This window comes from Rhinopithecus roxellana, chromosome 5 (genome assembly GCF_007565055.1).
Source record: "Rhinopithecus roxellana isolate Shanxi Qingling chromosome 5, ASM756505v1, whole genome shotgun sequence".
Taxonomy (NCBI): Eukaryota; Metazoa; Chordata; class Mammalia; order Primates; family Cercopithecidae; genus Rhinopithecus; species Rhinopithecus roxellana.
In genome coordinates this window covers 62,768,816-62,790,256 of record NC_044553.1, presented here as the reverse complement: position 1 = coordinate 62,790,256, position 21,441 = coordinate 62,768,816, and the positions used below count along the sequence as shown (strand labels likewise).

At 44.9% G+C, this 21,441-nt stretch overlaps 1 protein-coding gene across 1 annotated transcript in view; it reads left to right on the top strand.

Annotated features, from left to right (window-relative positions):
• The window catches only part of RPGRIP1 (RPGR interacting protein 1), a 72,462-nt gene that overhangs the window by 2,667 nt on the left and 48,354 nt on the right, over positions 1 to 21,441 (top strand). The window contains exons 2-7 of the mRNA XM_010355884.1: positions 3,822 to 3,954; positions 10,499 to 10,770; positions 11,954 to 12,050; positions 12,771 to 12,983; positions 17,219 to 17,324; positions 20,057 to 20,080. Coding sequence (XP_010354186.1) covers positions 3,822 to 3,954; positions 10,499 to 10,770; positions 11,954 to 12,050; positions 12,771 to 12,983; positions 17,219 to 17,324; positions 20,057 to 20,080 — 845 coding nt within the window. The remainder of the gene's footprint in view (positions 1 to 3,821; positions 3,955 to 10,498; positions 10,771 to 11,953; positions 12,051 to 12,770; positions 12,984 to 17,218; positions 17,325 to 20,056; positions 20,081 to 21,441) is intronic.

Here is a 21,441-nt window from a genome sequence, read left to right as displayed (position 1 = left end):
CTGGGCGACAGAGTGAGATTCCATCTCAAAAAAAAAAAAAAAATTCTTTGTATATTTTGGATACAGTTGAGAATTTTGTGCCTCTCAAAGCTTTAACTGTTCCACAAAGTCCATGAAACATGAACTGACTGAGATAATTTTTCAAGTTAGAAGAGTCATTGTGGCAGGAAACCCTTGTTCAGGAACTACCTACCTGGAGTTCCAGTCAGTTTGGAAGCCACTCACATATCCAAAAAGCTAAAAGAATTCAATATTTTTCTTCAGTACCATAAAAGAAAAATAAAAGATGAGAAAGGGGGATATTTACAAGTTTATTTTGTGAAAAAAATAAGCTTTTTTAGGTTTCATTACAAACATGTCCAATTTTACTTTTGTCATTTATGAAGTAACTAAAAATAAATGAAGTATTCCTTTTTTTTTGGAGACAGGGTCTTGTTCTGTCAGTCAAGCTGGAGTGCAGTGGTGGGATCTTGGCTTACTGCAACTTCCACCTCCCCAGACTCAAGCGATCCTCCAGCCTCAGCCTTCTAAGTAGCTAGGACTACGGGCGCATGCCACCACGCCCAGCTAATTTTTGTTTTCTGGTTTTTTTTTTTTTTGTTGTTGTTGAAATGGAGTCTCACTTTTGTTTCCCAGGTTGGAGTGCAATGGTGTGATCTTGGCCCACTGCAACCTCCACCTCCCAGGTTCAAGCGATTCTCCTGCCTCAGCCTCCCAAGTAGCTGGGATTACAGGTGCGCGTCACCATTCCCAGCTAATGTTTGTATTTTAGTAGAGACGGGGTTTCACCATGTTGGTCAGGCTGGTCTCAAACTCCTGAACTCGTGGTCCAGCTGCCTTAGCCTCTCAAAGTGCTGGGATTACAGGCATGAGCCACTGTGCCCAGTCAATTTTTGTATTTTTTTGTAGAGAGGGATTTCACTGTGTTGCCCAGGCTGGTCTCAAACTCCTGAACTCAAGCTGTCTGCCCACCATGGCCTCCCAAAGTGTTGAATCACAGGCATGAGCCACTGCATCCGGCCTAAACATTTGTCATAAATTAAGATTTTTATAAAGGCATATGGTCATATTACAATTTTCTTCCTAGTGACCTTACTTTCCTAGTTTACCTAGCAACATTATTTTGCAGGTTCTTTGGTTTGGAAGTTGTACTTTTTTTTTTTTTTTTTTCATTCTAAGCACCTTGAATTTACCTCAGAAACACTGTTTTCAGAGAAAAAAATTTGATGTTACAAATAGATAAAACCACATTAAAGGGAATATTTTTATAGCATATATTCAAAAATTAATCTGGCCAGTGGCTTATGCCTGTAATCTCAGCACATTGGGAGGCCAGGGCAGGAGGATCACTTGAGCCCAGCCGGGGCAACATCATGAGACCTTGTCACTACAAAAAATTTAAAAATTGGCCGTTGGCCAGGCGCGGTGGCTCAAGCCTGTAATCCCAGCACTTTGGGAGGCTGAGACGGGCGGATCGCGAGGTCAGGAGATCGAGACTATCCTGGCTAACACTGTGAAACCCCGTCTCTACTAAAAAATACAAAAAACTAGCCAGGCGAGGTGGCGGGCACCTGTAGTCCCAGCTACTCAGGAGGCTGAGGCAGGAGAATGGCGTGAACCCGGGAGGCGGAGTTTGCAGTGAGCTGAGATCCGGCCACTGCACTCCAGCCCGGGCAACAGAGTTAGACTCCGTCTCAAAAAAAAAAAAAAAAAATTGGCCGAGCGCAGTGGCTCACACCTGTAATCCCAGCACTTTGGGGGGCCGAGGCGGGCGGATCACCTGAGGTCAGAAGTTCAAGACCAGCCTGGCCAACATGGTAAACCTCATCTCTACTAAAAATACAAAAATTAGCTGGCCGTGGTGGCCCATGCCTGTAATCCCAGCTACTCGAGAGGCTGAGACACAAGAATTGCTTGAACCTGGGAGACGGAGGTTGCAGTGAGCCAAGATAGTGCCACTACACTCCAGCCTGGGCAACAATGAGAGACTCCATGTCAAAAAAAAATAATTAGCCGGGGCCGGGCGCGGTGGCTCAAGCCTGTAATCCCAGCACTTTGGGAGGCCGAGACGGGCGGATCATGAGGTCAGGAGATCGAGACCATCCTGGCTAATACGGTGAAACCCCGTCTCCACTAAAAAATACAAAAAACTAGCCGGGCGACGAGGTGGGCACCTGTAGTCCCAGCTACTCGGGAGGCTGAGACAGGAGAATGGCGTGAACCCGGGAGGCGGAGCTTGCAGTGAGCTGAGATCCGGCCACTGCACTCCAGCCTGGGCGGCAGAGCAAGACTCCGTCTCAAAAAAAAAAAATAAAAAAAAAAATAAAAAAATAAAAATAATTAGCCGGGAGCGGTGGCTCACGCCTGTAATCCTAGCACTTTGGGAGCCAAGACGGGTGGATCATGAGGTCAAGAGATTGAGACCATCCTGGACAACATGGTGAAACCCCGTCTCTACTAAAAATACAAAAAATTAGTAGGTGCCTGTAATCCCAGCTACTTTGGAGGCTGAGGCAGGAGAATTGCTTGAACCTGGGAGGCAGAGGTTGCAGTGAGCCGAGATTGCACCATTGCACTCCAGCCTGGGCAAAAAGAGCGAAACTCTATCTAAAAAAAAATAAACAATAAAAGATAAACAATATGGTTCCCATTTACCATATTGTCCCATTGTCTATAAGATCAGAGCAGACATGGGCCGGTGAACACTCACACTGAAAAGTGTGCTCTCGTTTCCTCTGCTTAGACGAAGCAGAGGCTCTTGTCCTAGGAGGCAGCGTTGGGGACAGTTTCTCCTGACCAAAAAAACAAATGAGATGGTTCTTGGTAATCAAGAAAAGTTTTTATCCTTTTCCTTACTGGGTTTTTTAAGACAGTCATGGGAACAATCCTTGTATAGGTCCAAATTATCTAATAAGGAGAAAAAAATAGAATAGGCCGGGCACGGTGGCTTATGCCTGTAATCCCAGCAGTTTGGGAGGCCGAGGCAGGTGGATCACCTGAGGTCAGGAGTTGGAGACCAGCCTGGCCAACATGGTGAAACCCTGTCTTTACTAAAAATACAAAAATTAGCTGGGTGTGGTGGCGGGCACCTGTAATCCCACATACTCGGGAGGCTGAGGCAGGAGAATCACTTGAACCAGTGAGCTAAGATCACGCCACTGTACTCTAGACTGGGTGAGAGAATGAGACCCTGTCTCAAAAAAAAAATAAAAAAATAAAAAAACATAAGGAGCTAAAAAGACAAATTAAGTAGAATAAAAGCCTAATTGGATATATTTTTATCTAGAGAATGTACTTTCTAGATGGAAGGTAGAGTCATACCTCATGCTGTAATAATATAGAAAATAGTCTCCAGGGACCCAGTAGGAGTCATTTCTGTTTTTTTTTTTTCCAAGATGGAGTCTTGCTCTGTCACCCAGGGTGGAGTACAGTGGCATGATCTCGGCTCATGGCAACCTCCGCCTCCCAGGCTCAAGCAATTCTCCTGCCTCAACCTCCTGAGTAGCTGGGATTACAGGCACGTGCCACCACACCTGGCTAATTTTCTATTTTTAGTAGAGACAGGGTTTTACCATGTTGGTCAGGCTGGACTCAAACTCCTGACCTCATGATCTGCCCGCCTCAGCTTCCCAAAGTGCTGGGATTACAGGTGTGAGCCACCGCACCTGGCCCGGAGTCATTTTTCATACTTCCTGAATTTCCTTATAAATACTTGCCTAAAGATAGATTTATGCTCTCTGGACAAGATGTGATGAGAGATCTAAAGGGTTAAAAAAATACATGTAAGAATACTGTCCATTTACTGTCTTCTGGGACTTTAGGTAAGAATATGAAAACTCAACCACACTTGAGCAAGATGAACCGGGAGGAATTGGAGGACAGTTTCTTTCGACTTCGCGAAGATCACATGTTGGTGAAGGAGCTTTCTTGGAAGCAACAGGATGAGATCAAAAGGTACTCCTTACTTTTTTTTTTTTTTTTTTTTTTTTTTTTTTTTTTTTTGAGACGCAGTCTTGCTCTGTTGCCCAGGCTGGAATGCAGTGGTGTGATCTCGGCTCACTGCAGATTCCACCTCCCAGATTCAAGCAATTCTCCTGCCTCAGCCTCCCACGTAGCTATGATTATAGGCATGCGTCACCATGTCCAGCTAATTTTGTATTTTTAGTAGAGATGGGGATTCGCCGTATTGGCCAGGTTGGTCTTGAACTTTGAACTCCTGACCTCAGATGATGCACCCACCTTGGCCTCCCAAAGTGCTGGGTTTACAGATGTGAGCCACTGTGCCAGGCCCAAAAATAATTTTTGATGTAATATTTCTTTGTCAATTTTTTTGCCAAACATGTCGACAGATTGTGACCACAGGCCACAGAGCATCATTAATAGCTTGGGTGATACTATTTCAGCCCACAGAATAAGAGACTGGACAGGTTCCTCTGCTGGTCACAAAAGAGGGGATGGAGACCAGAGGCATGGTCAAAATCTCAGAGGAAAGAAGGCTGTAGGGGCAAGTAAAAGAAGGGGTCTTTATTTGCAAAACAAAACGAAAGATCATATTCAGCCATGCAGGCATGTTGTAAGTGCTACCTATTTATTTACTTATTTATTTTTGAGTTTTATTTATTTTTTTGAGATGGAGTTTCGCTCTTGTTGCCCAGGCTAGAGTGCAATGGCGTGATCTCAGCTTACCGCACCCTCCGCCTCCAGGATTCAAGTGATTTCCTGCCTCAGCCTCCCGAGTAGCTGGGATTATAGGCACGCGCCACCACGCCCAGCTAATTTTGTATTTTTAGTATAGACAGGGTTTCTCCATGTTAGTGAGTCTGGTCTTGAACTCCTGACCCCAGGTAATCCGCCTGCTTCGGCCTCCCAAAGTGCTCAGTTACAGCTGTGAGCCACCACGCCTGGCCCACCTTTATTTATTTTTGAGACAGAGTCTCACTTTGTTTGGGTTGGAGTGCAGTGATGTGATCTTGGCTCACTGCAACCTCTGCCTACTGGGTTCAAGTGATTCTCCTGCCTCAGCCTCCTGAGTAGCTGCGATTACCAGCTTGCACCACCACATCAGATTAATTTTTTTTTTTGAGATGAAGCCTTGCTCCATTGCCCAAGCTGGAGTGCAGTGGTGCAATCTCGGCTCACTGCAACCTCCACATCCCAGGTTCAAGCAATTCTCCCGTCTCAGCCTCCCAAGTAGCTGGGACTACAGGCACACACCACCATGGCTGGCTTTTTTTTTTTTTTTTTTTTTGGAGACGGAGTCTCCATCTGTAGCCCAGGCTGGAGTGCAGAGGTGCGATCTCGGTTCACTGCAACTTCCGCCTCCCAGATTCAAGCAATTCAAGCGATTCCGAGTAGCTGGCACTACAGGTGCCCACTGCCACGCCCAGGTAAATTTATTTTTTTTGTATTTTAGTAGAAATGGGGTTTTCGCTGTGCTGCCCAGGCTGGTCTCAAACTCCCAAACTCAGGCAATCAGCCCGCCTCAGCCTCCCAAAGCACTAGGATTACAGCTGTGAGTCATCGTTTCCAGCCACGCCCGGCTAATTTTTTTTTTTTTTTTTTTTTTAGTAGAGATGGGGTTTCACCCTGTTGGCCAGGGTAGTCTCGAACTCTCCTGACCTCAGGTGATCCACCCGCCTTGGCCTCCCAAAGTGCTGGGATTACAGGTGTTAGTCACTGTGCCAGGACTTAATATTTGTATTTTTAGTAGAGATGGGGTTTCACCATGTTGGCCAGGCTGGTCTCAAACTCCTAACCTCAAATGATCCCCCCACCTTAGACTCCCAAAGTGCTAGGACTACAGGCATGAGCCATTGTGCCCAGTCAGTTTATTTATTTGAAATAGTATTAATTAGCCAGGCACAGTGGCTCATGCCTGTAATTCCAGTACTTTGGGAGGCCGAGGCGGGTGGATCACGAGGTCGGGAGTTCAAGACCGGCCTGATCAACATAGTGAAACCCCGTCTCTACTAAAAATACAAAAATTAGCTGGGCGTGGTGGTTGGTGCCTGTAATCGCAGCTACTCAGGAGGCTGAAGCAGAAACCCTTGAACCCAGGAGGCGGACGTTGCAGTGAGCTGAAATTACGCCATTGCACTACAGCCTGGGCGACAAGAGCAAGACTCCATCTAAAAAAAAAAAAATAGTATTAATTCATTTAATAGTCTGAAGAGGTATTATTAAGAGAAAAAGGAAGCATAAAGAGGTTAAATAAGTTGTCTGAGATCTTACCTAGTGCATAACAGAGGTGGAAATTCTTCTTTTTTTTTGTTTTTGTTTTTGAGACAGAGTCTTGCTGTGTCACCCAGGCTTGAGTACAGTGGCATAATCTTGGCTCACCAGCAGTCTCCGCCTCCCAGGTTCAAGTGATTCTCCTGCTTCAGCCTCCCCAGTAACTGGGATTACAAGCATGTGCCACCATGCCTGACTAATTTTTGTATTCTTATAGAGACAGGGTTTCACCACGTTGGCCAGGCTGGTCTCGAACTCCTTGCCTCAAGTGATCTGCCTGCCTTGGCTTCCCAAAGTGCTGTGATTACAGGCGTGAGCCACCGCGCCTGTCCCAGAGGGCAAAACTCTTAACTTCAAAACATATTATATACAGTGATCTTGGATTTCTTACTTTAGAAAATTGGGACCTGGAAAGAAATCTGAGACAGACTTGAGGGAAGGTAAACAGATGGGAAGAACGGGAGTTCTGAAAGTCTGGAGTCTATCTTTAGGACACATTTTGAAGATACTGGTATCAATGCCTTCCAGCCAAGGGCCACCAACTACAGGAACATACCTGTAGTTGAGCAAGTTGGGCTTATTCATTACAGCTAGAGAAAATGCACACCAGGGGAACTAAAGGCATCTCAGCAAATGTGTTAGAACTTATTATAGTATCTAAGCTTTGTTTGATTGGGTGATTTTGGGGGAGGATCCAAGGAAACAGGGGTTTGCTCCAGATTTTGTGCTATCAGAAAGCAAGCACAATTCTATGTTTTGGTATCTCAATAAATTATTTTCTTTTTCTTTTTTTTTGAGATAGGGTCTCACTCTGGCACACAGGCTGGAGTGGTGCAGTGGTGCAGTCTCAGCTCACTTTAGCCTCAACTTCCTGGACTCAAGTATCAATAAATCTTATCTACAGGGAGGGTAGACTAGGGCAAGGCTGAAGCCATGATTGGTAAAGAAGTTGCAGTCACTCATATTAACCTGGAGAGAAGGATGTTTGGTATTTTGTGGATGGCAGTGACACTAATTTTGTCTGTACATAGACAAAATTAGGCAGTGGACTTGTTTTATATCACTCTATCATGGTTTTGGAGTGAACTTATTTCATGTTGATGTTCTGTGAGGTGTCCAAAAGAATAGTGGCCGGGCACGGTGGTTCATGCCTGTATTTCCAACACTTTGGGAGGCTGAGGCGGGCAGATCACCTGAGGTCGGGAGTTCGAGACCAGCCTGGCCAACGTGGTGAAACCCCGTCTCTACTAAAAATACAAAGATTATCCAGACGTGGTGGTGGGTGCCTGTAATCCCAGCTACTCGGGAGGCTGAGGCAAGCGAATCACTTGAACCCAGGAGGCGGAGGTTGTAGTAAGCAAGCATTGCGCCACTGCACTCCAGCCTGGGTGACAGAGTGAGATTCGGTCTCAATACAAAAACAGATGCAGATAGCACAGACTAGCTTCAAACAACACTGAGGACTAGTTGTGTCAGACCAGTTAATGTTAAGGGCAGTGTTTTGCTTTCTCATTGTAACCCCCAGGAGTGATTAAGAGCTTTGTTTAGAATCTGCAGGATTGGCGGGGCATGGTGGCTTACGCCTGTAATCCCAGTACTTTGGAAAGCGGAGGTGGGCGGATCACTAGGTCAGGTGTTAAAGAACAGCCTGGCCAACACAGTGAAACCCCGTCTCTAGTAAAAATACAAAAATTAGCTGGGAGTGGTGGCAGGCGCCTGTAATCCCAGCTACTCCGGAGGCTGAGGCTGGAGAATCGCTTGAACCCAGTAGGCTGAGGCTGTAGTGAGCAGAGATTGCACCACTGTGCTCCAGCCTGGGTGACAGAGCGAGACTCTGTCTCATAAAAAAAAAAAAAAAAAAATCTTCAGGATTACAGGCCTCCATTGTGGATCAGTACTCTTCAGAGTTGGTGATTTTTCTTTTTCTTTTTTTTCTTTTGAGACAGTGTACTCTTGTTGTCCAGGCTAGAGTACAATGGTGCGATCTTGGCTCACTGCAACCTCTGCCTCCCAGGTTCGAGTGATTCTCCTGCCTCTGCCTCCTGAGGAGCTAGGATTACAGGCATGTGCCACCACGCGCAGCTAATTTTATAATTTTTATAATTTTTATAATTTTTATAATTTTTATAATTTTTTATAATTTTTATAATTTTTATAATTTTATAAATTTTATAATTTTATATTTTTATATTTTAAAATTCTGCATGTTGGTCAGGTTGGTCTTGAACTCCTGACCTCAGGTGATCCGCCCACCTCCAAAGTGCTAGGATTATAGGCGTGAGCCACTGCAAAGGGCTGATTTTTTTTTTTTTTTTCTTGTGGAGGACTCGAGAATCTAGTGACTTGAGTGAAGTCAGAAGGTTGTATGGTCCAAAAAATCTTGTTTCTTGGCCAATGATCAAAGAGTACTTGAGATTATGAATGCAAAATGGTTAATCTGGATTCTATGCCCCTGGCTTTGGGCAAGTTACATAGCTATTTTACACCTTGTTTTCTTCATCTGGTTATAATGATATGTAATAATAATAACTAACACCTGAAGCCCTTACAGTGTACCCCCACTGTTCTAAGCATTATATATATATAAGCTTATTAATCCTCACAACAATCTACTGCTTTTATCTTTTTCTATTTATCTTTATTTATAAATGAGGAAACTGAGCACAGAAAGGTTAAGTGACATGCCCAAAGCTACAGTTAGTAAATGTCAGAACAGGCGGGCAGTGTGTTTTAGTCAGCTCAGGATGCCACAACAAAATACCACAGACTGGGTGGCTTAACCAACAGACATTGGTTTTCTCAGAGTTCTTAAGCTGGAAGTCTGAGATCAAAGTGCCAGGATGGTCAGATCCTGGTATGGGCCATCTTTCTAGCTTGCTGACTGCTGCTTTCTCACTGTGTCTTGGGAGGTGGGAGAGGGGGATCTCTTGTTACAAGGTCACAGTCCTATCCAGTTAGGGTCCCACCCTTGTGAACTCATTTAAACTTAACCTCTAAAGGCCTGGTGCGGTGGCTCATGCATGTAATCCCAACACTTTGGGAGGCCAAGGCGGGCAAATCACTTAAGGTCAGGAGTTCGAGATCAGCCTGACCAACATGGAGAAACCCCGTCTCTACTAAAAATACAAAATTAGTATTTTGTGGTTAGGCCTGGTGGCTCATGCCTGTAATCTCAGCTACTCGGGAGGCTGAGGCAGGAGAATCACTTGAACTTGGGAGGCAGAGGCTGTGGTGAGCTGAGATCGCGCCATTGCACTCCAGCCTGGGCAACAAGAGCAAAACTCCATCTCAAATAAAAAAAAAAAAACAAAACCTCCGAAATACCCAATGTCCAGATACAGTCACATTGGGGGTTAAGGCTTCAACATAAGAATTTTGAGTGGGGACACAATTCAGGCCATAGCACAGTGAGAGCATAGAATCAGATAGTAGTAAAAAACCATGATTTTAAGTCAAGATAACAAAAATTGTTATTAAAAGTTATAAAGGAGTTATCCTTAATTTGGAGCACATGTTCAGGGGTCTGCAGACAAGTGGGACAGAAAAAGTAAATATTAAAATTGTTATTTATATTTGTCACCCCTTTAAAAATACATATTTTGTTTTATAATGACTATAATTTATTAGTACAAAAATAAGTCTATATATAATTTTTTAAATGCACACAAATATGTTGGGGTAGTGGCTCAGCTTTTTTTTTTTTTTTTTTTTTACTAAGGTAAGGGTGTAATCACTGCAACAGAATAAAGACAGGTACCACAATGGTCCTGCCCTCAAAAAGTTACAGTGTACTGGGGACAGAAGGTTAATCTTTTAAAAGTGTGATTAATAGATCACAGTAGGCAGGGCACAGTGGCTCACGCCTGTAATCCCAGCACTTTGGGAGGCCCAGGCGTGCGGATCACCTGAGGTCAGGAGTTCAAGATCAGCCTGGGCAATATGGTGAAACCCCGTCTCTACTAAAATTACAAAATTAGCCGAGCATGGTGACACTTGCCTGTAATCCCAGCTACTCGGGAGGCTGAGGCAGGAGAATCTTTTGAATCTGGGAGGCAGAGGATGCGGTGAGCCGAGATCGCGCCATTGCACTCCAGCCTTTGCAAAAAGAATAAATCTCCGTCTCACACACACAAAAAACAAACAAACAAAAAAAAACAGATCACAGTAGATGAATACATATCATAGATCAATTCGTGATTATCTGTTCCAAATAAACTGTAGAAATAATAACTGTCATGAAAGGAGAAGCCACGTGCTCTGTCCACAGGCTGAGGACGACCTTGCTGCGGTTGACCACTGCTGGCCGGGACCTGCGGGTCGCGGAGGAGGCGGCGCCTCTATCGGAGACCGCAAGGCGCGGGCAGAACGCGGGGTGGCGGCAGCGCCTCTCCATGCACCAGCGCCCCCAGATGCACCGACTCCAAGGGCAGTTGCACCGCGTCGGCCCTGCTGGCCCCCGCCGCGCCCAGCCTCGCGTCCACGTGGGACACAGACAGCTCCACACAGCCGGTGCACCGGTGTCGGAGAAACCCAGAAGGGGTGAGATTTAAGGCCACATCCCCTACAGGGCTAAGACACTGGGAAGGACTGATGTGCCAGACACGTTTTCCTCACTGCCTTCTTCTGCCCACCACCCCATTTTGTTCTTTTGTTCTCACTCCCTCTTTTCTGCCTCCCTAAAATCTTTTTTTTCCTGAATGGAATATCAGATTCAAAATTCTAAATTCACCATGGAGGACCGCTGAGGGCAGAATCACACAATAGGTCAGGAGATCGAGACCATCCTGGCCAACATGGTGATACCCCATCTCTAATAAAAATACAAAAATTAGCTGGGCGTGGTGGCAGGCACCTGTAGTCCCAGTTATTCGAGAGGTTGAGGCAGGAGAATCACTTGAACTCGGGAGGCGGAGGTTGCAGTGAGCTGAGATTGTGCCACTGCACTCCAACCTGGCAACAGAGCAGGACTCCGTCTCAAAAAAAAAAAAAAACTTAGCCAAGCCTGGTGGCACATGCCTGCAATCCCTCCTACTTGGGAAGCTGATGTGGGAGGATCACTTGAGCCTGGGAAGCGGACGCTGCAGGGAGCCCAGATGACACCAGTGCACTCCAGCCTGGGCAACAGAGTGACACTCTGCCTCAAAAAACAAACAAACAAAACAAAATCCCCAAAAAGAAAACCCAACGTTGAATCTCTAGAGTAGACACCTCATTCTCATGGCCCTAAATCAGGAATGAGTAACCTAGGTAAAGGAAATCTACACATAGCATTTAATTAAGTATTCTTATTTTATTAATAAGTACTCACTTATTTTGCTTAGTATGGTCCGATAATTTCAAGTTCCGTATTCCAGACAACCAAATGTTTGCAAAAACAACTGAAAGTAGAAAACTCGCATGAATTTAAATTTCAGTTCCATTTAACAGTTCAGCATGGCTGGCCACCCGTTATGTACCGGGCACTAGAGATAAAGATGGGTAGAGTTAGACACACAGTCTCTGCCCTGAACAAGCTTCCACCTTTCTTTTTTCTTCCTATTTGTACTTACTCACTTGTTTTGCAAGAGTGAAAAAAAAATGTTCCTCGGGGAGCAGTTGTCATATAAGGGTTTCACCCAGGTCTCAGGACTCTCTGTGTCCAGCCCTTCACGTTCCAGTTTCAGCAGTTGGTGTTCTGGAGGGTACTGTTGCCTGAGTCTGCATCTTCTGTCTAAACTTTTAGGGCCAAGGGACAGGCTGAGTTACACAGCCCCTCCATCATTTAAGGAGCATGCGACAAATGAAAACGGAGGTGAAATAGCCAGTGAACGCAGCGAACTGTGAGTTCTCATTTATCCCATGTTGTTATTCCTGCCACTTTAATTAGAAAGATACCATTAGGGAACAAGTGAATGTTGGTGATTTGAGTCTTTTCAGCATGATCAGGGAAGATGAAAGTCAACCCTAGGTCAAATTCCAACTTCATTGCTTAAAAATGGAAAAAAAAGCTTCTCTCTGATCTCTGAGGAAATGAAAATAAAAGTCCTTTTCTCAATTGAACGTATTCCCTCTATTTCCATTTATATTTTTTTCCTTAGGTCATAATTAATTCCTTTTTTCTTTTTTTTTTTTTTTGAGACAGTCTCGCTCTGTTGCCCAGGCTGGAGTGCAGTAGTGTGATCTTGGTTCACAGCAACCCCTGCCTCCCGGGTTCAAGAGATTCTCCTGCCTCGGCCTCCCGAGTAGCTGGGACTATTATACAAAATGTTTGTATTTTTAGTAGAGACAGGGTTTCACTATGTTGGCCAGGCTGGTCTCCAACTCCTGACCTTGTGATCCGCTCACCTTGGCCTCCCAAAGTGCTGGGATTACAGGTGTGAGCCACCACGCCTGGCCCATAATTCCTTTGTGTCTTTGTTTAACATTTGAAAGCTGTATTTTATAAGATTTTCCTTGACATGTACCAAGACTACTGACTCATTTAACTTCTTTTTATATGTGTGAGAACCCAGTTCTACACTCCTGTAACAACAGTTTCGAAGTATCCTTTTTGTATTTAGTATTTCTGGTTCTAACAGTATAATTTCTTTCAGCAATGTCGTAAGTATGGCTAAACCCATTGGTTTATGCATGCCTAACAGTGCCCACACCATGGCCAGCAATACCATGCAAGTAGAAGAGCCACCCAAGTCTCCTGAGAAAATGTGGCCTAAAGATGAAAATTTTGAACAGAGAAGCTCATTGGAGTGTGCTCAGAAGGCTGCAGAGCTTCGGTAAGAGTTGGCACTCCATGTCTCAAACCAGAATGAACTGAAAAAGCTAAGATTTACACCTTTCCTCCATCTCAGAGGAAAAGAGAGTGTTTGGGATTAAATTCAATCTGAATAGTAGACATTGGAGTCCCTCGTAGGTAAAGAAATGGATTAACCTGGGGGCCGGGCGCGGTGGCTCAAGCCTGTAATCCCAGCACTTTGGGAGGCCGAGACGGGCGGATCACGAGGTCAGGAGATCGAGACCATCCTGGCTAACACGGTGAAACCCCGTCTCTACTAAAAACACAAAAAATGAGCCGGGCGAGGTGGCGGGTGCCTGTAGTCCCAGCTACTCGGGAGGCTGAGGCAGGAGAATGGTGCAAACCCGGGAGGCGGAGCTTACAGTGAGCTGAGATCCGGCCACTGCACTCCAGCCTGGGCGACACAGCGAGACTCCGTCTCAAAAAAAAAAAAAAAAAAAAAAGAAAGAAATGGATTAACCTGTGGGCACAGTGGATCATGCCTGTAATCCCAGCACTTTGGGAGGCCAAGGCAGGCAGATCACCTGAGGTCAGGAGTTTCAGAACAGCTTTGCCAACATGGGGAAACCCTGTCTCTACTAAAAATACAAAAATTAGCCAGGCATGGTGGCAGGCACCTGTAAATCCCAGCTAGTAGGGAAGCTGAGGCAGGAGAATCACTTGAACCCGCGAGGCGGAGGTTGCAGTGAGCCGAGATCATGCCATTGCACGCCTAGGCGACAAGAACAAAACTTGGTCTCAAAAAAAAAAAAAAGAAAAGAAATGAATTAACCTGCTGGGTGCAGTGGCTCACGCCTGTAATCCCAGCACTTTGGGAGAACAAGGCAGGCGGATCACCTGAGATCAAGAGTTCAAGACCAGCCTGGCCAACATGGTGAAACTCCATCTCTACTAAAAATACAAAAAAATTAGGAGGTGTGGTGGCCGGCACCTGTAATTCCAGCTACTCAGGAGGCTGAGGCAGGAAAATCCCTTGAACCTGGGAGGCAGAGATTGCAGTGAGCCGAGATTGCACCATTGCACTCCAGCCTGGGCAACAAGAACAAAACTCTGTCAAAAAGAAAAAAGAAAGAAAGAAAGACAGAAAAGAAAGAAGGCAGGGGAGGGGCTGGGAGGGGAGGGGAGGGGCTGGGAGGGGAGGGGAGGGAGAGGAGAAAGAAAGAAAGAGAGAGAGAGAGAGGGATGGAGGGAGGGAAGAAAGAGAGAGAGAGAGGAAGGAAGGAAAGAAGGAAGGGAGGGGAGGGAGGGAGGGATTAACCTAAAGGGGATGTTTATATATAATAGGATATTTGCTGCTTCACTATATAGAAGGAAAACTACTTCATCCTCATCACCAGATAGGGATTCTTAGCCCTCTCTGTGCATCAAGTCCTGGATAACTTTTTTAAAAATATATTTTTCAGACAAGTTTTAGTTTTATAGCAAAATTAAGCAGGAAATAGAGTTTCTGTATACCCACTGCCTCCATACGCACACAGCCTCCCCAACTGTGAACACCCCATACCAGAGTGGTGCATTTGTTACAATCAGTGAAACTACATTGACACATCATTACATTGACCAGTCATTTAATAGTTTACATTAGGGTTCACTCTTGGTGTTGTACATTCCATGGGTTTTGACAAATGTATAAGGACATGTATCCATCATTATAGCATCATACAGAATAGCCTCACTGCCCTAAAAATCCTCTGTGTTCCACCTAGTCATGTCTTTTACCTCCAGCCCTGGCAACCACTGATCTTTTTACTGTCTCCAGTTTTGCCTCTTCTAGAACATCATATAGTTGGGATTATACAGTACATGGCCTTTTCAGATTGGCTTCTTTCACTTAGTAACATGCATTTAAGTTTCCTCCATGTCTTTTAATGGTCTGAAAGCTCATTTTTTCAAAACACCAAATAACATTCAATTGTCTATATGTACCAGTTTATTTATCCATTCAGCTACTGAAGGATGTCTTAGTTGCTTCCAAGTTTTGGCAATTATGAATAAAGCTGCTATTAACATTATGTGTAGTTTTTTGTATGGATATAAGTTTTCAACCTGGAGACATTTTAAAACCACAGATCCAGGCCGGGTGTGGTGGCTTATGCTTGTAATCCCAGTACTTTGGGAGGCCAAGGTGGGTGTATCATTTGTGGTCAGGAGATCGAGAACAGCCTGGCCAACATGGTGAATCCCCATCTCTACTGAAAATACAAAAATTAGCCGGGTGTGGTGGCTCATGCCTGTAATTCCAGCTACTTGGGAGGCTGAGGCAGAATAGCTTGAACCCGGGAGGCAGGGGTTGCGGTGGGCCAAGATCACGCTACTGCACTCCAGCCTGGGCACCAGAGCAAGACTCCGTCTCAAAAAAAAAAACCCAAAAAAAAGCATAACAGATTCCTGGGCCCCATCTCTGAGATTCCCTTTCAATTATTTGGGGGTAGAATTCAGGCAGTGTAATATTTTTTTTTTTTTTTTTTTTTGAGACGGAGTCTCGCTCTGTCACCCAGGCTGGAGTGCAGTGGCCAGATCTCAGCTCACCGCAAGCTCCGCCTCCTGGGTTCACGCCATTCTCCTGCCTCAGCCTCCGGAGTAGCTGGGACTACAGGCGCCCGCCAACGCGCCCGGCTAGTTTTTTGTATTTTTTAGTAGAGACGAGGTTTCACCATGTTAGCCAGGATGGTCTCGATCTCCTGACCTCGTGATCCGCCCGCCTCGGCCTCCCAAAGTGCTGGGATTACAGGCTTGAGCCACCGCGCCCGGCCCAGGCAGTGTAATTTTAAGATCACTCCAGGTTATTCTAATAAGCAGCTAGACAGGGACTCAATGAGATAGAGTGGAGTGAACCCAAATCCTCCCCAGTGTCTCTTTCAATCTTTCAAACAATAAAGAAAACGTGAGCTCCTAGGTTCAGGAATAATAGTCTTCTTTATTTTATTTTATTTTTTTTTGAGACAGAGTTTCAGTTTGTTGCCCAGGCTGAAGTGTAGTGACACCTTGTCAGCTCACGGCAACCTCTGTCTCCCAGGTTCAAGCATATTCTCCTGCCTCAGCCTACTGAGTAGCTGGGATTACAGGCATCCACCACCATGCCTGGCTAATTTTTATATTTTTAGTAGAGACAGGGTTTCACCATGTTGGCCAGGCTGGTCTTGAACTCCTGACCTCAGGTGATCCACCCGCCTCGGCCTCCCAAAGTGCTAGGATTATAAGCGTGAGCCACTGTGCCAAGTGTATTTTACTGTTATTATTATTATCATTATTTTTTGAGACAGAGTCTCGCTCTGTTGTCGCCAGGCTGGATGGAGTGCAGTGGTGCAATCTCAACTCACTGCAACCTCCCCCTCCCAGGTTCAAGCGATTCTCCTGCCTCAGCCACCTGAGTAGCTGGGACTACAGGTGCACACCACCATGCTCAACTAATTTTTGTATTTTTAGTAGAGATGGGGTCTCATCATGTTGGCCAGGATGGTCTCAATCTCTTGACCTTGTGATCTGCCTGCCTCGACTTCCCAAAGTGTTGGGATTACAGGCCTGAGCCACCGCACTCGGCCACTATTGTTATTTTTTGAGACAGAGTCTCACTCTGTTGCCCAAGCTGGAGTGCAGTGATGTGATTTCGGCTCACTGCAAACTCAGCCTCCCGGATTTCAAGCAATTCTCTTGCCCAGTGTTCATAGTAGCTGGGATTACAGGCTTTTGCCACCACACCCGTCTGGTTTTTGTATTTTTAGTAAAGATGAGGTTTTGCCATGTTGCCCAGGCTAGTCTCCAACTCCTGACCTCAGGCCATCTGCCCGCCTCAGCCTCCCAAAGTGCTGGGATTATAGGCGTGAGCCACAGTGCCTGGTTCATGATCTTCTTTTTAAGTTTTCTAGCACGTTCAAACCTCACTGGCTTCTCTAAGGAAACAAGGCTGAGACCTAGCTTGACATTGCAAGGTTTATGGGAAATTATGAACACCATCATTTTAAAAAGTAGTTATTATCTTTTCTCAGAACATAAGCTTAAGGTTAGCGATCTCTATCAAATCTTGGCTGGCGTGATGAGAAATGGGAGAAAGGACATTATTTACTAGAGTGTACATACACATACTTCTGTTCTAGTGTGGGGAAGGAGGAAGGCAAGAGACAAGAGGGAAGTATTCTTAATGGGGCACAGTCAAGGAGAAAATGTCTTTAATTCTGTCCATGTTCAGACAGAATAATGTAGCACCTTTCTCTGCAGAGCTTCCATTAAAGAGAAGGTAGAGCTGATTCGACTTAAGAAGCTCTTACATGAAAGAAATGCCTCATTGGCTATGACAAAAGCACAATTAACGGATGTTCAAGAGGTGAGTTGCCATCATCAGCTGTGCTTTCTTGGTGGGGGGAACCCCAAATAAGAGATTCATATTATTTTCTCCATTTTACATATGGGAAGCCACAATTCAGAAAGACTAAGTTACTTGTCTAAGGTCACACAATTTATAAGTGATATTCAAATCCAAGCCTTACAGCTCGGAGTCTATTCTTTTCCCAGTATTTCCCATTATTTCTCTATTAAGAGGAAGGCTCAAGCTCTGCCTGCTAAGGTGAAATAGAGTTAACTTGTGTAAGGGTTAAGGTCCCCTACAAAGACCACAAACCAGAATGTGATTAAATTAGGAAGCCAAAAGCAGTCACAGGGGAAGGGAAGGAAGCTAGCCTTTTAGCACTTTCTATGAGGTGCACTCAGTCCCGGATATTTACCGTCATTATATTTTCTAAGCCTGACGACTGCCCTCAAGGTAAGTACATTTAGCATTATCACACATTAGAAACTAATATCTGATTGGTGGAAATAGAGTATCAAGGGTCAAAGTAACGTCAGCACCATCCTTTCATTGAACAAGTATCTATCCAGTACCTGGAATTGCAAAGCACACGGATACAGAGATTACAAAGATAAGTAAGATAACATCTGCCTTCAAGGCGTTTATAGGAGTGAGAGAACAAGTAAACAAATTCAACTATCCGTATGCAGAGTATGGGCAGGACACAAAAGAGAGAGTAGTCAGACTCACCAGTGGGTGAGGTGCTGATATGGCTTTAATGAGTGGAGGAACACCAGGGCTCTTGTCTCACGTGAATTAGATAAAACGACAGGGACACACATGGAGTGGCTTTAAGGAGCGGAGAGTTTAATAGGCAAGAAAGAAGGGAGAACAAAGACGGAAGAAGCTCCCCTCTACAGAGACAGAGGGAGGAGTACTCCAAAGCCCAGAGAGGAGACCCATGTGCGGGGAGGGGGGGAAAAGTGACTGCTTATATGAGTAGGCAGGAGGAGGTGGTGTCTGATTTGCATAGGGCTCAGGGATTGGTTTGACCAGGCCTGTCACTCATGTAGCTTGTGGAAAAAACTGGCCCTCCTACCCTAACCTTAAAAGTATGCAAATACAGGGCGCCATGATGTTATACACACGTGGGGATTGGTGGGGGTGGCCATGTTGCCAGGTACACGTTGGGGCAAGCGCAGGAAGACGAAGGCGGGAATCGCCATGTTTGGGTGGACCCAGTTTCTAAAGACCTGCATTTGCATATCAAAGGTTGCCTGCCTGGCTGTAAGAGCCGGGGCTTTCCTGCTAGACAAAAAACGTTTCTGGAGCTGCTTTAAAGGATGTGAAAACTTTCCAAGGACCCCTTTTTTCTCTATCTGCCTAAAATTATTTTTAATAACTCCTATAACAGTGCCAGATCAGAAAAGGCTCGCTGCCGTGGCTCGAGCCTGTAATCCCAGAACTTTGGGAGGTCAAGGAGGGAGGATAACTTGAGCCCAGAAATTGGAGACCAGCCCAGACAACATGGCGAAACCTCATCTCTACGGAAAATACAAAAATTAGCCGGGCATCGTGATGTGTGCCTGTGTCCTAGCTACTCTGGAGGCTGAGGCAGGAGGATTGCTTGAGTGCTCCAGCCCAGGAGGCAGAGGTTGCAGTGAGCCGAGATCCTGATACCGCACTCCAGCCTGGGTGACAGCATGAGACTTTGTCTCGAAAAAAGAAAAGGATTGATAAAGGAATAGATTTGTGAGTTAAATACTGAAATATTAAAAGAGCATGTGTTAATAAGTGTGCAAGAGAAGGAGAGGCTTTCCATGAGAGCAGAGGTGAGAAACATCAGGAACCTGGTCATGGAGAACACACTAAAGAATTTTTTTTCTTGTTGTCATTAAAGACAGAACATGCTAGGAATTTAGACTTTATGCTACAGACAGCAGAGAGCTGTGTGAAAGGGTTTTAAGCAAGTTGATACGATCAATTTTTTTTTCTCTCAAAAAGATTACTTGGACTTTAAAAAAAAAAAAAAGATTGGGAGGCCGAGGCAGGTGGATCGTCTGAGGTCAGGAGTTGGAGACCAGCCTGGCCAACATGGTGTTTTAGTCTCTACTAAAATACAAAAATTAGCTGGGTGTGGTGGGGGCACCTGTAATCTCAGCTACTTGGGAAGCTGAGGCAGAAGAATTGGTTGAACCTGGGAGGCCGAGGGTGCAGTGAGCTGGGATTGTGCCACAGCACTCTAGCCTGGGTGACAGAGTGAGACTCTCAAAAACAAAAACTTACCTCTCATATTTGCTACAGGGATTAAATGAGATAATATATGTGAAATGATTATAATGATCATCATATAGCAGGTAATGAAACACATAGTAACATATAACACATAACAACTACTCAACTAATTATACCTGTTGTTATGATCATTATTTTTTTTTCTAAAACTGAAGAGATCTTTCTGAAGCATGCTAAGTAATAGTACCTAGTTTAAGATTAAACATTTTTCTTGGATAATCCACCAAGTACAATGCAAATGTGAATAAATGACCCTTCATTATTTTTTGAGAAATAGTGTGAATGATTGCAGTCACATACTACTTGGCAAGCTAGGGCAGGGGAAAAATAGCAACAATTAGTAAACAAATACACAAATTGACTTGTTTTGTGGGATTTTTATAATGCCTTTAAAAACGTTAAGCATTTATATTACAGTGATAAATATATCGTGAAATTGATAAATTAATAAAATAATAATAATTTCTTTCCTCCAGGCATACAAAACCTTGCTCCAGAAGGTACTTAATGAGAATTGAGTCTCCGTTTCTTTGTAACCAGAATAATCAAACTCAAAGAAATCTCTGTTCATCTCCAAGTAACATAACACCAGAATTTAGCTAACTAAATCAGTGTTATTATGTCATATAGTTTCTGTTAAAAATGATACTATTATCAAAAGATACTTATTGCACTGTTTTCATAAAAGTTGAAATATGAGATTGGAGTTGAGAAATATTTGGCATGGTATTTTTAAGCCTATTGCTGAAGCAAATTATAGTATTTGCTCAAAACTTGAGTATTCTTCAAGTATGTGTGAAGTGATGAGATATAAACAAAGTTGTTGCCGGTGTTCTCAGATGGTCTTAAATATTTGGCCTTGGCCGGCGCGGTGGCTCAAGCCTGTAATCCCAGCACTTTGGGAGGCGGAGACGGGCGGATCACGAGGTCAGGAGATCGAGACCATCCTAGCTAACACGGTGAAACCCCGTCTGTACTAAAAAATACAAAAAAAAAAAAAAAAACTAGCCGGGCAAGGTGGTGGACGCCTGTAGTCCCAGCTACTCGGGAGGCTGAGGCAGGAGAATGGCGTGAACCCGGGAGGCGGAGCTTGCAGTGAGCTGAGATCCGGCCACTGCACTCCAGCCTGGGCGACAGAGCGAGACTCTGTCTAAAAAAAAAAAAAAAAAAAAACAAAAAAATTTGGCCTTATTCACCACTGTGAGTGGGCTGCATGTGAAGCTGGGTGAATGTCTGTGCTTAAGAATCACCACTCGGCCGGGCGCGGTGGCTCAAGCCTGTAATCCCAGCACTTTGGGAGGCCGAGGCGGGCGGATCACGAGGTCAGGAGATGGAGACCATCCTGGCTAACACGGTGAAACCCCGTCTCTACTAAAAAAATACAAAAAACTAGCCGGGCGAGGTGGCGGGCGCCTGTAGTCCCAGCTACTCGGGAGGCTGAGGCAGGAGAATGGCATAAACCCGGGAGGCGGAGTTTGCAGTGAGCTGAGATCTGGCCACTGCACTCCAGCCTGGGTGACAGAGCGAGACTCCTTCTCAAGAAAAAAAAAAAAAAAAAAAAAAAAAAAGAATCACCACTAAGACAGAGTTCCAAACGAGACCACCCAGCTGTGCCTCACCAGAAGAGTCCACCAGAAACACAGAGAACTTCTAGAGTTAACATGTCACTTTTCTAGGTACAAACAGAGAAATAAATCATCATAAAAAAGCAGTCAAATAGCTTAGAAAGTGAAGGCAGCTTTGGAAGGTGGCAACTAATTTAGAACTAGAGATTAATTTGAACCTTGAGAAAATTCAGGCTCAGGGGCCAGGCACGGTGGCTCACGCATGTAATCCCAGCACATTGGGAGGCCGAGGCAGG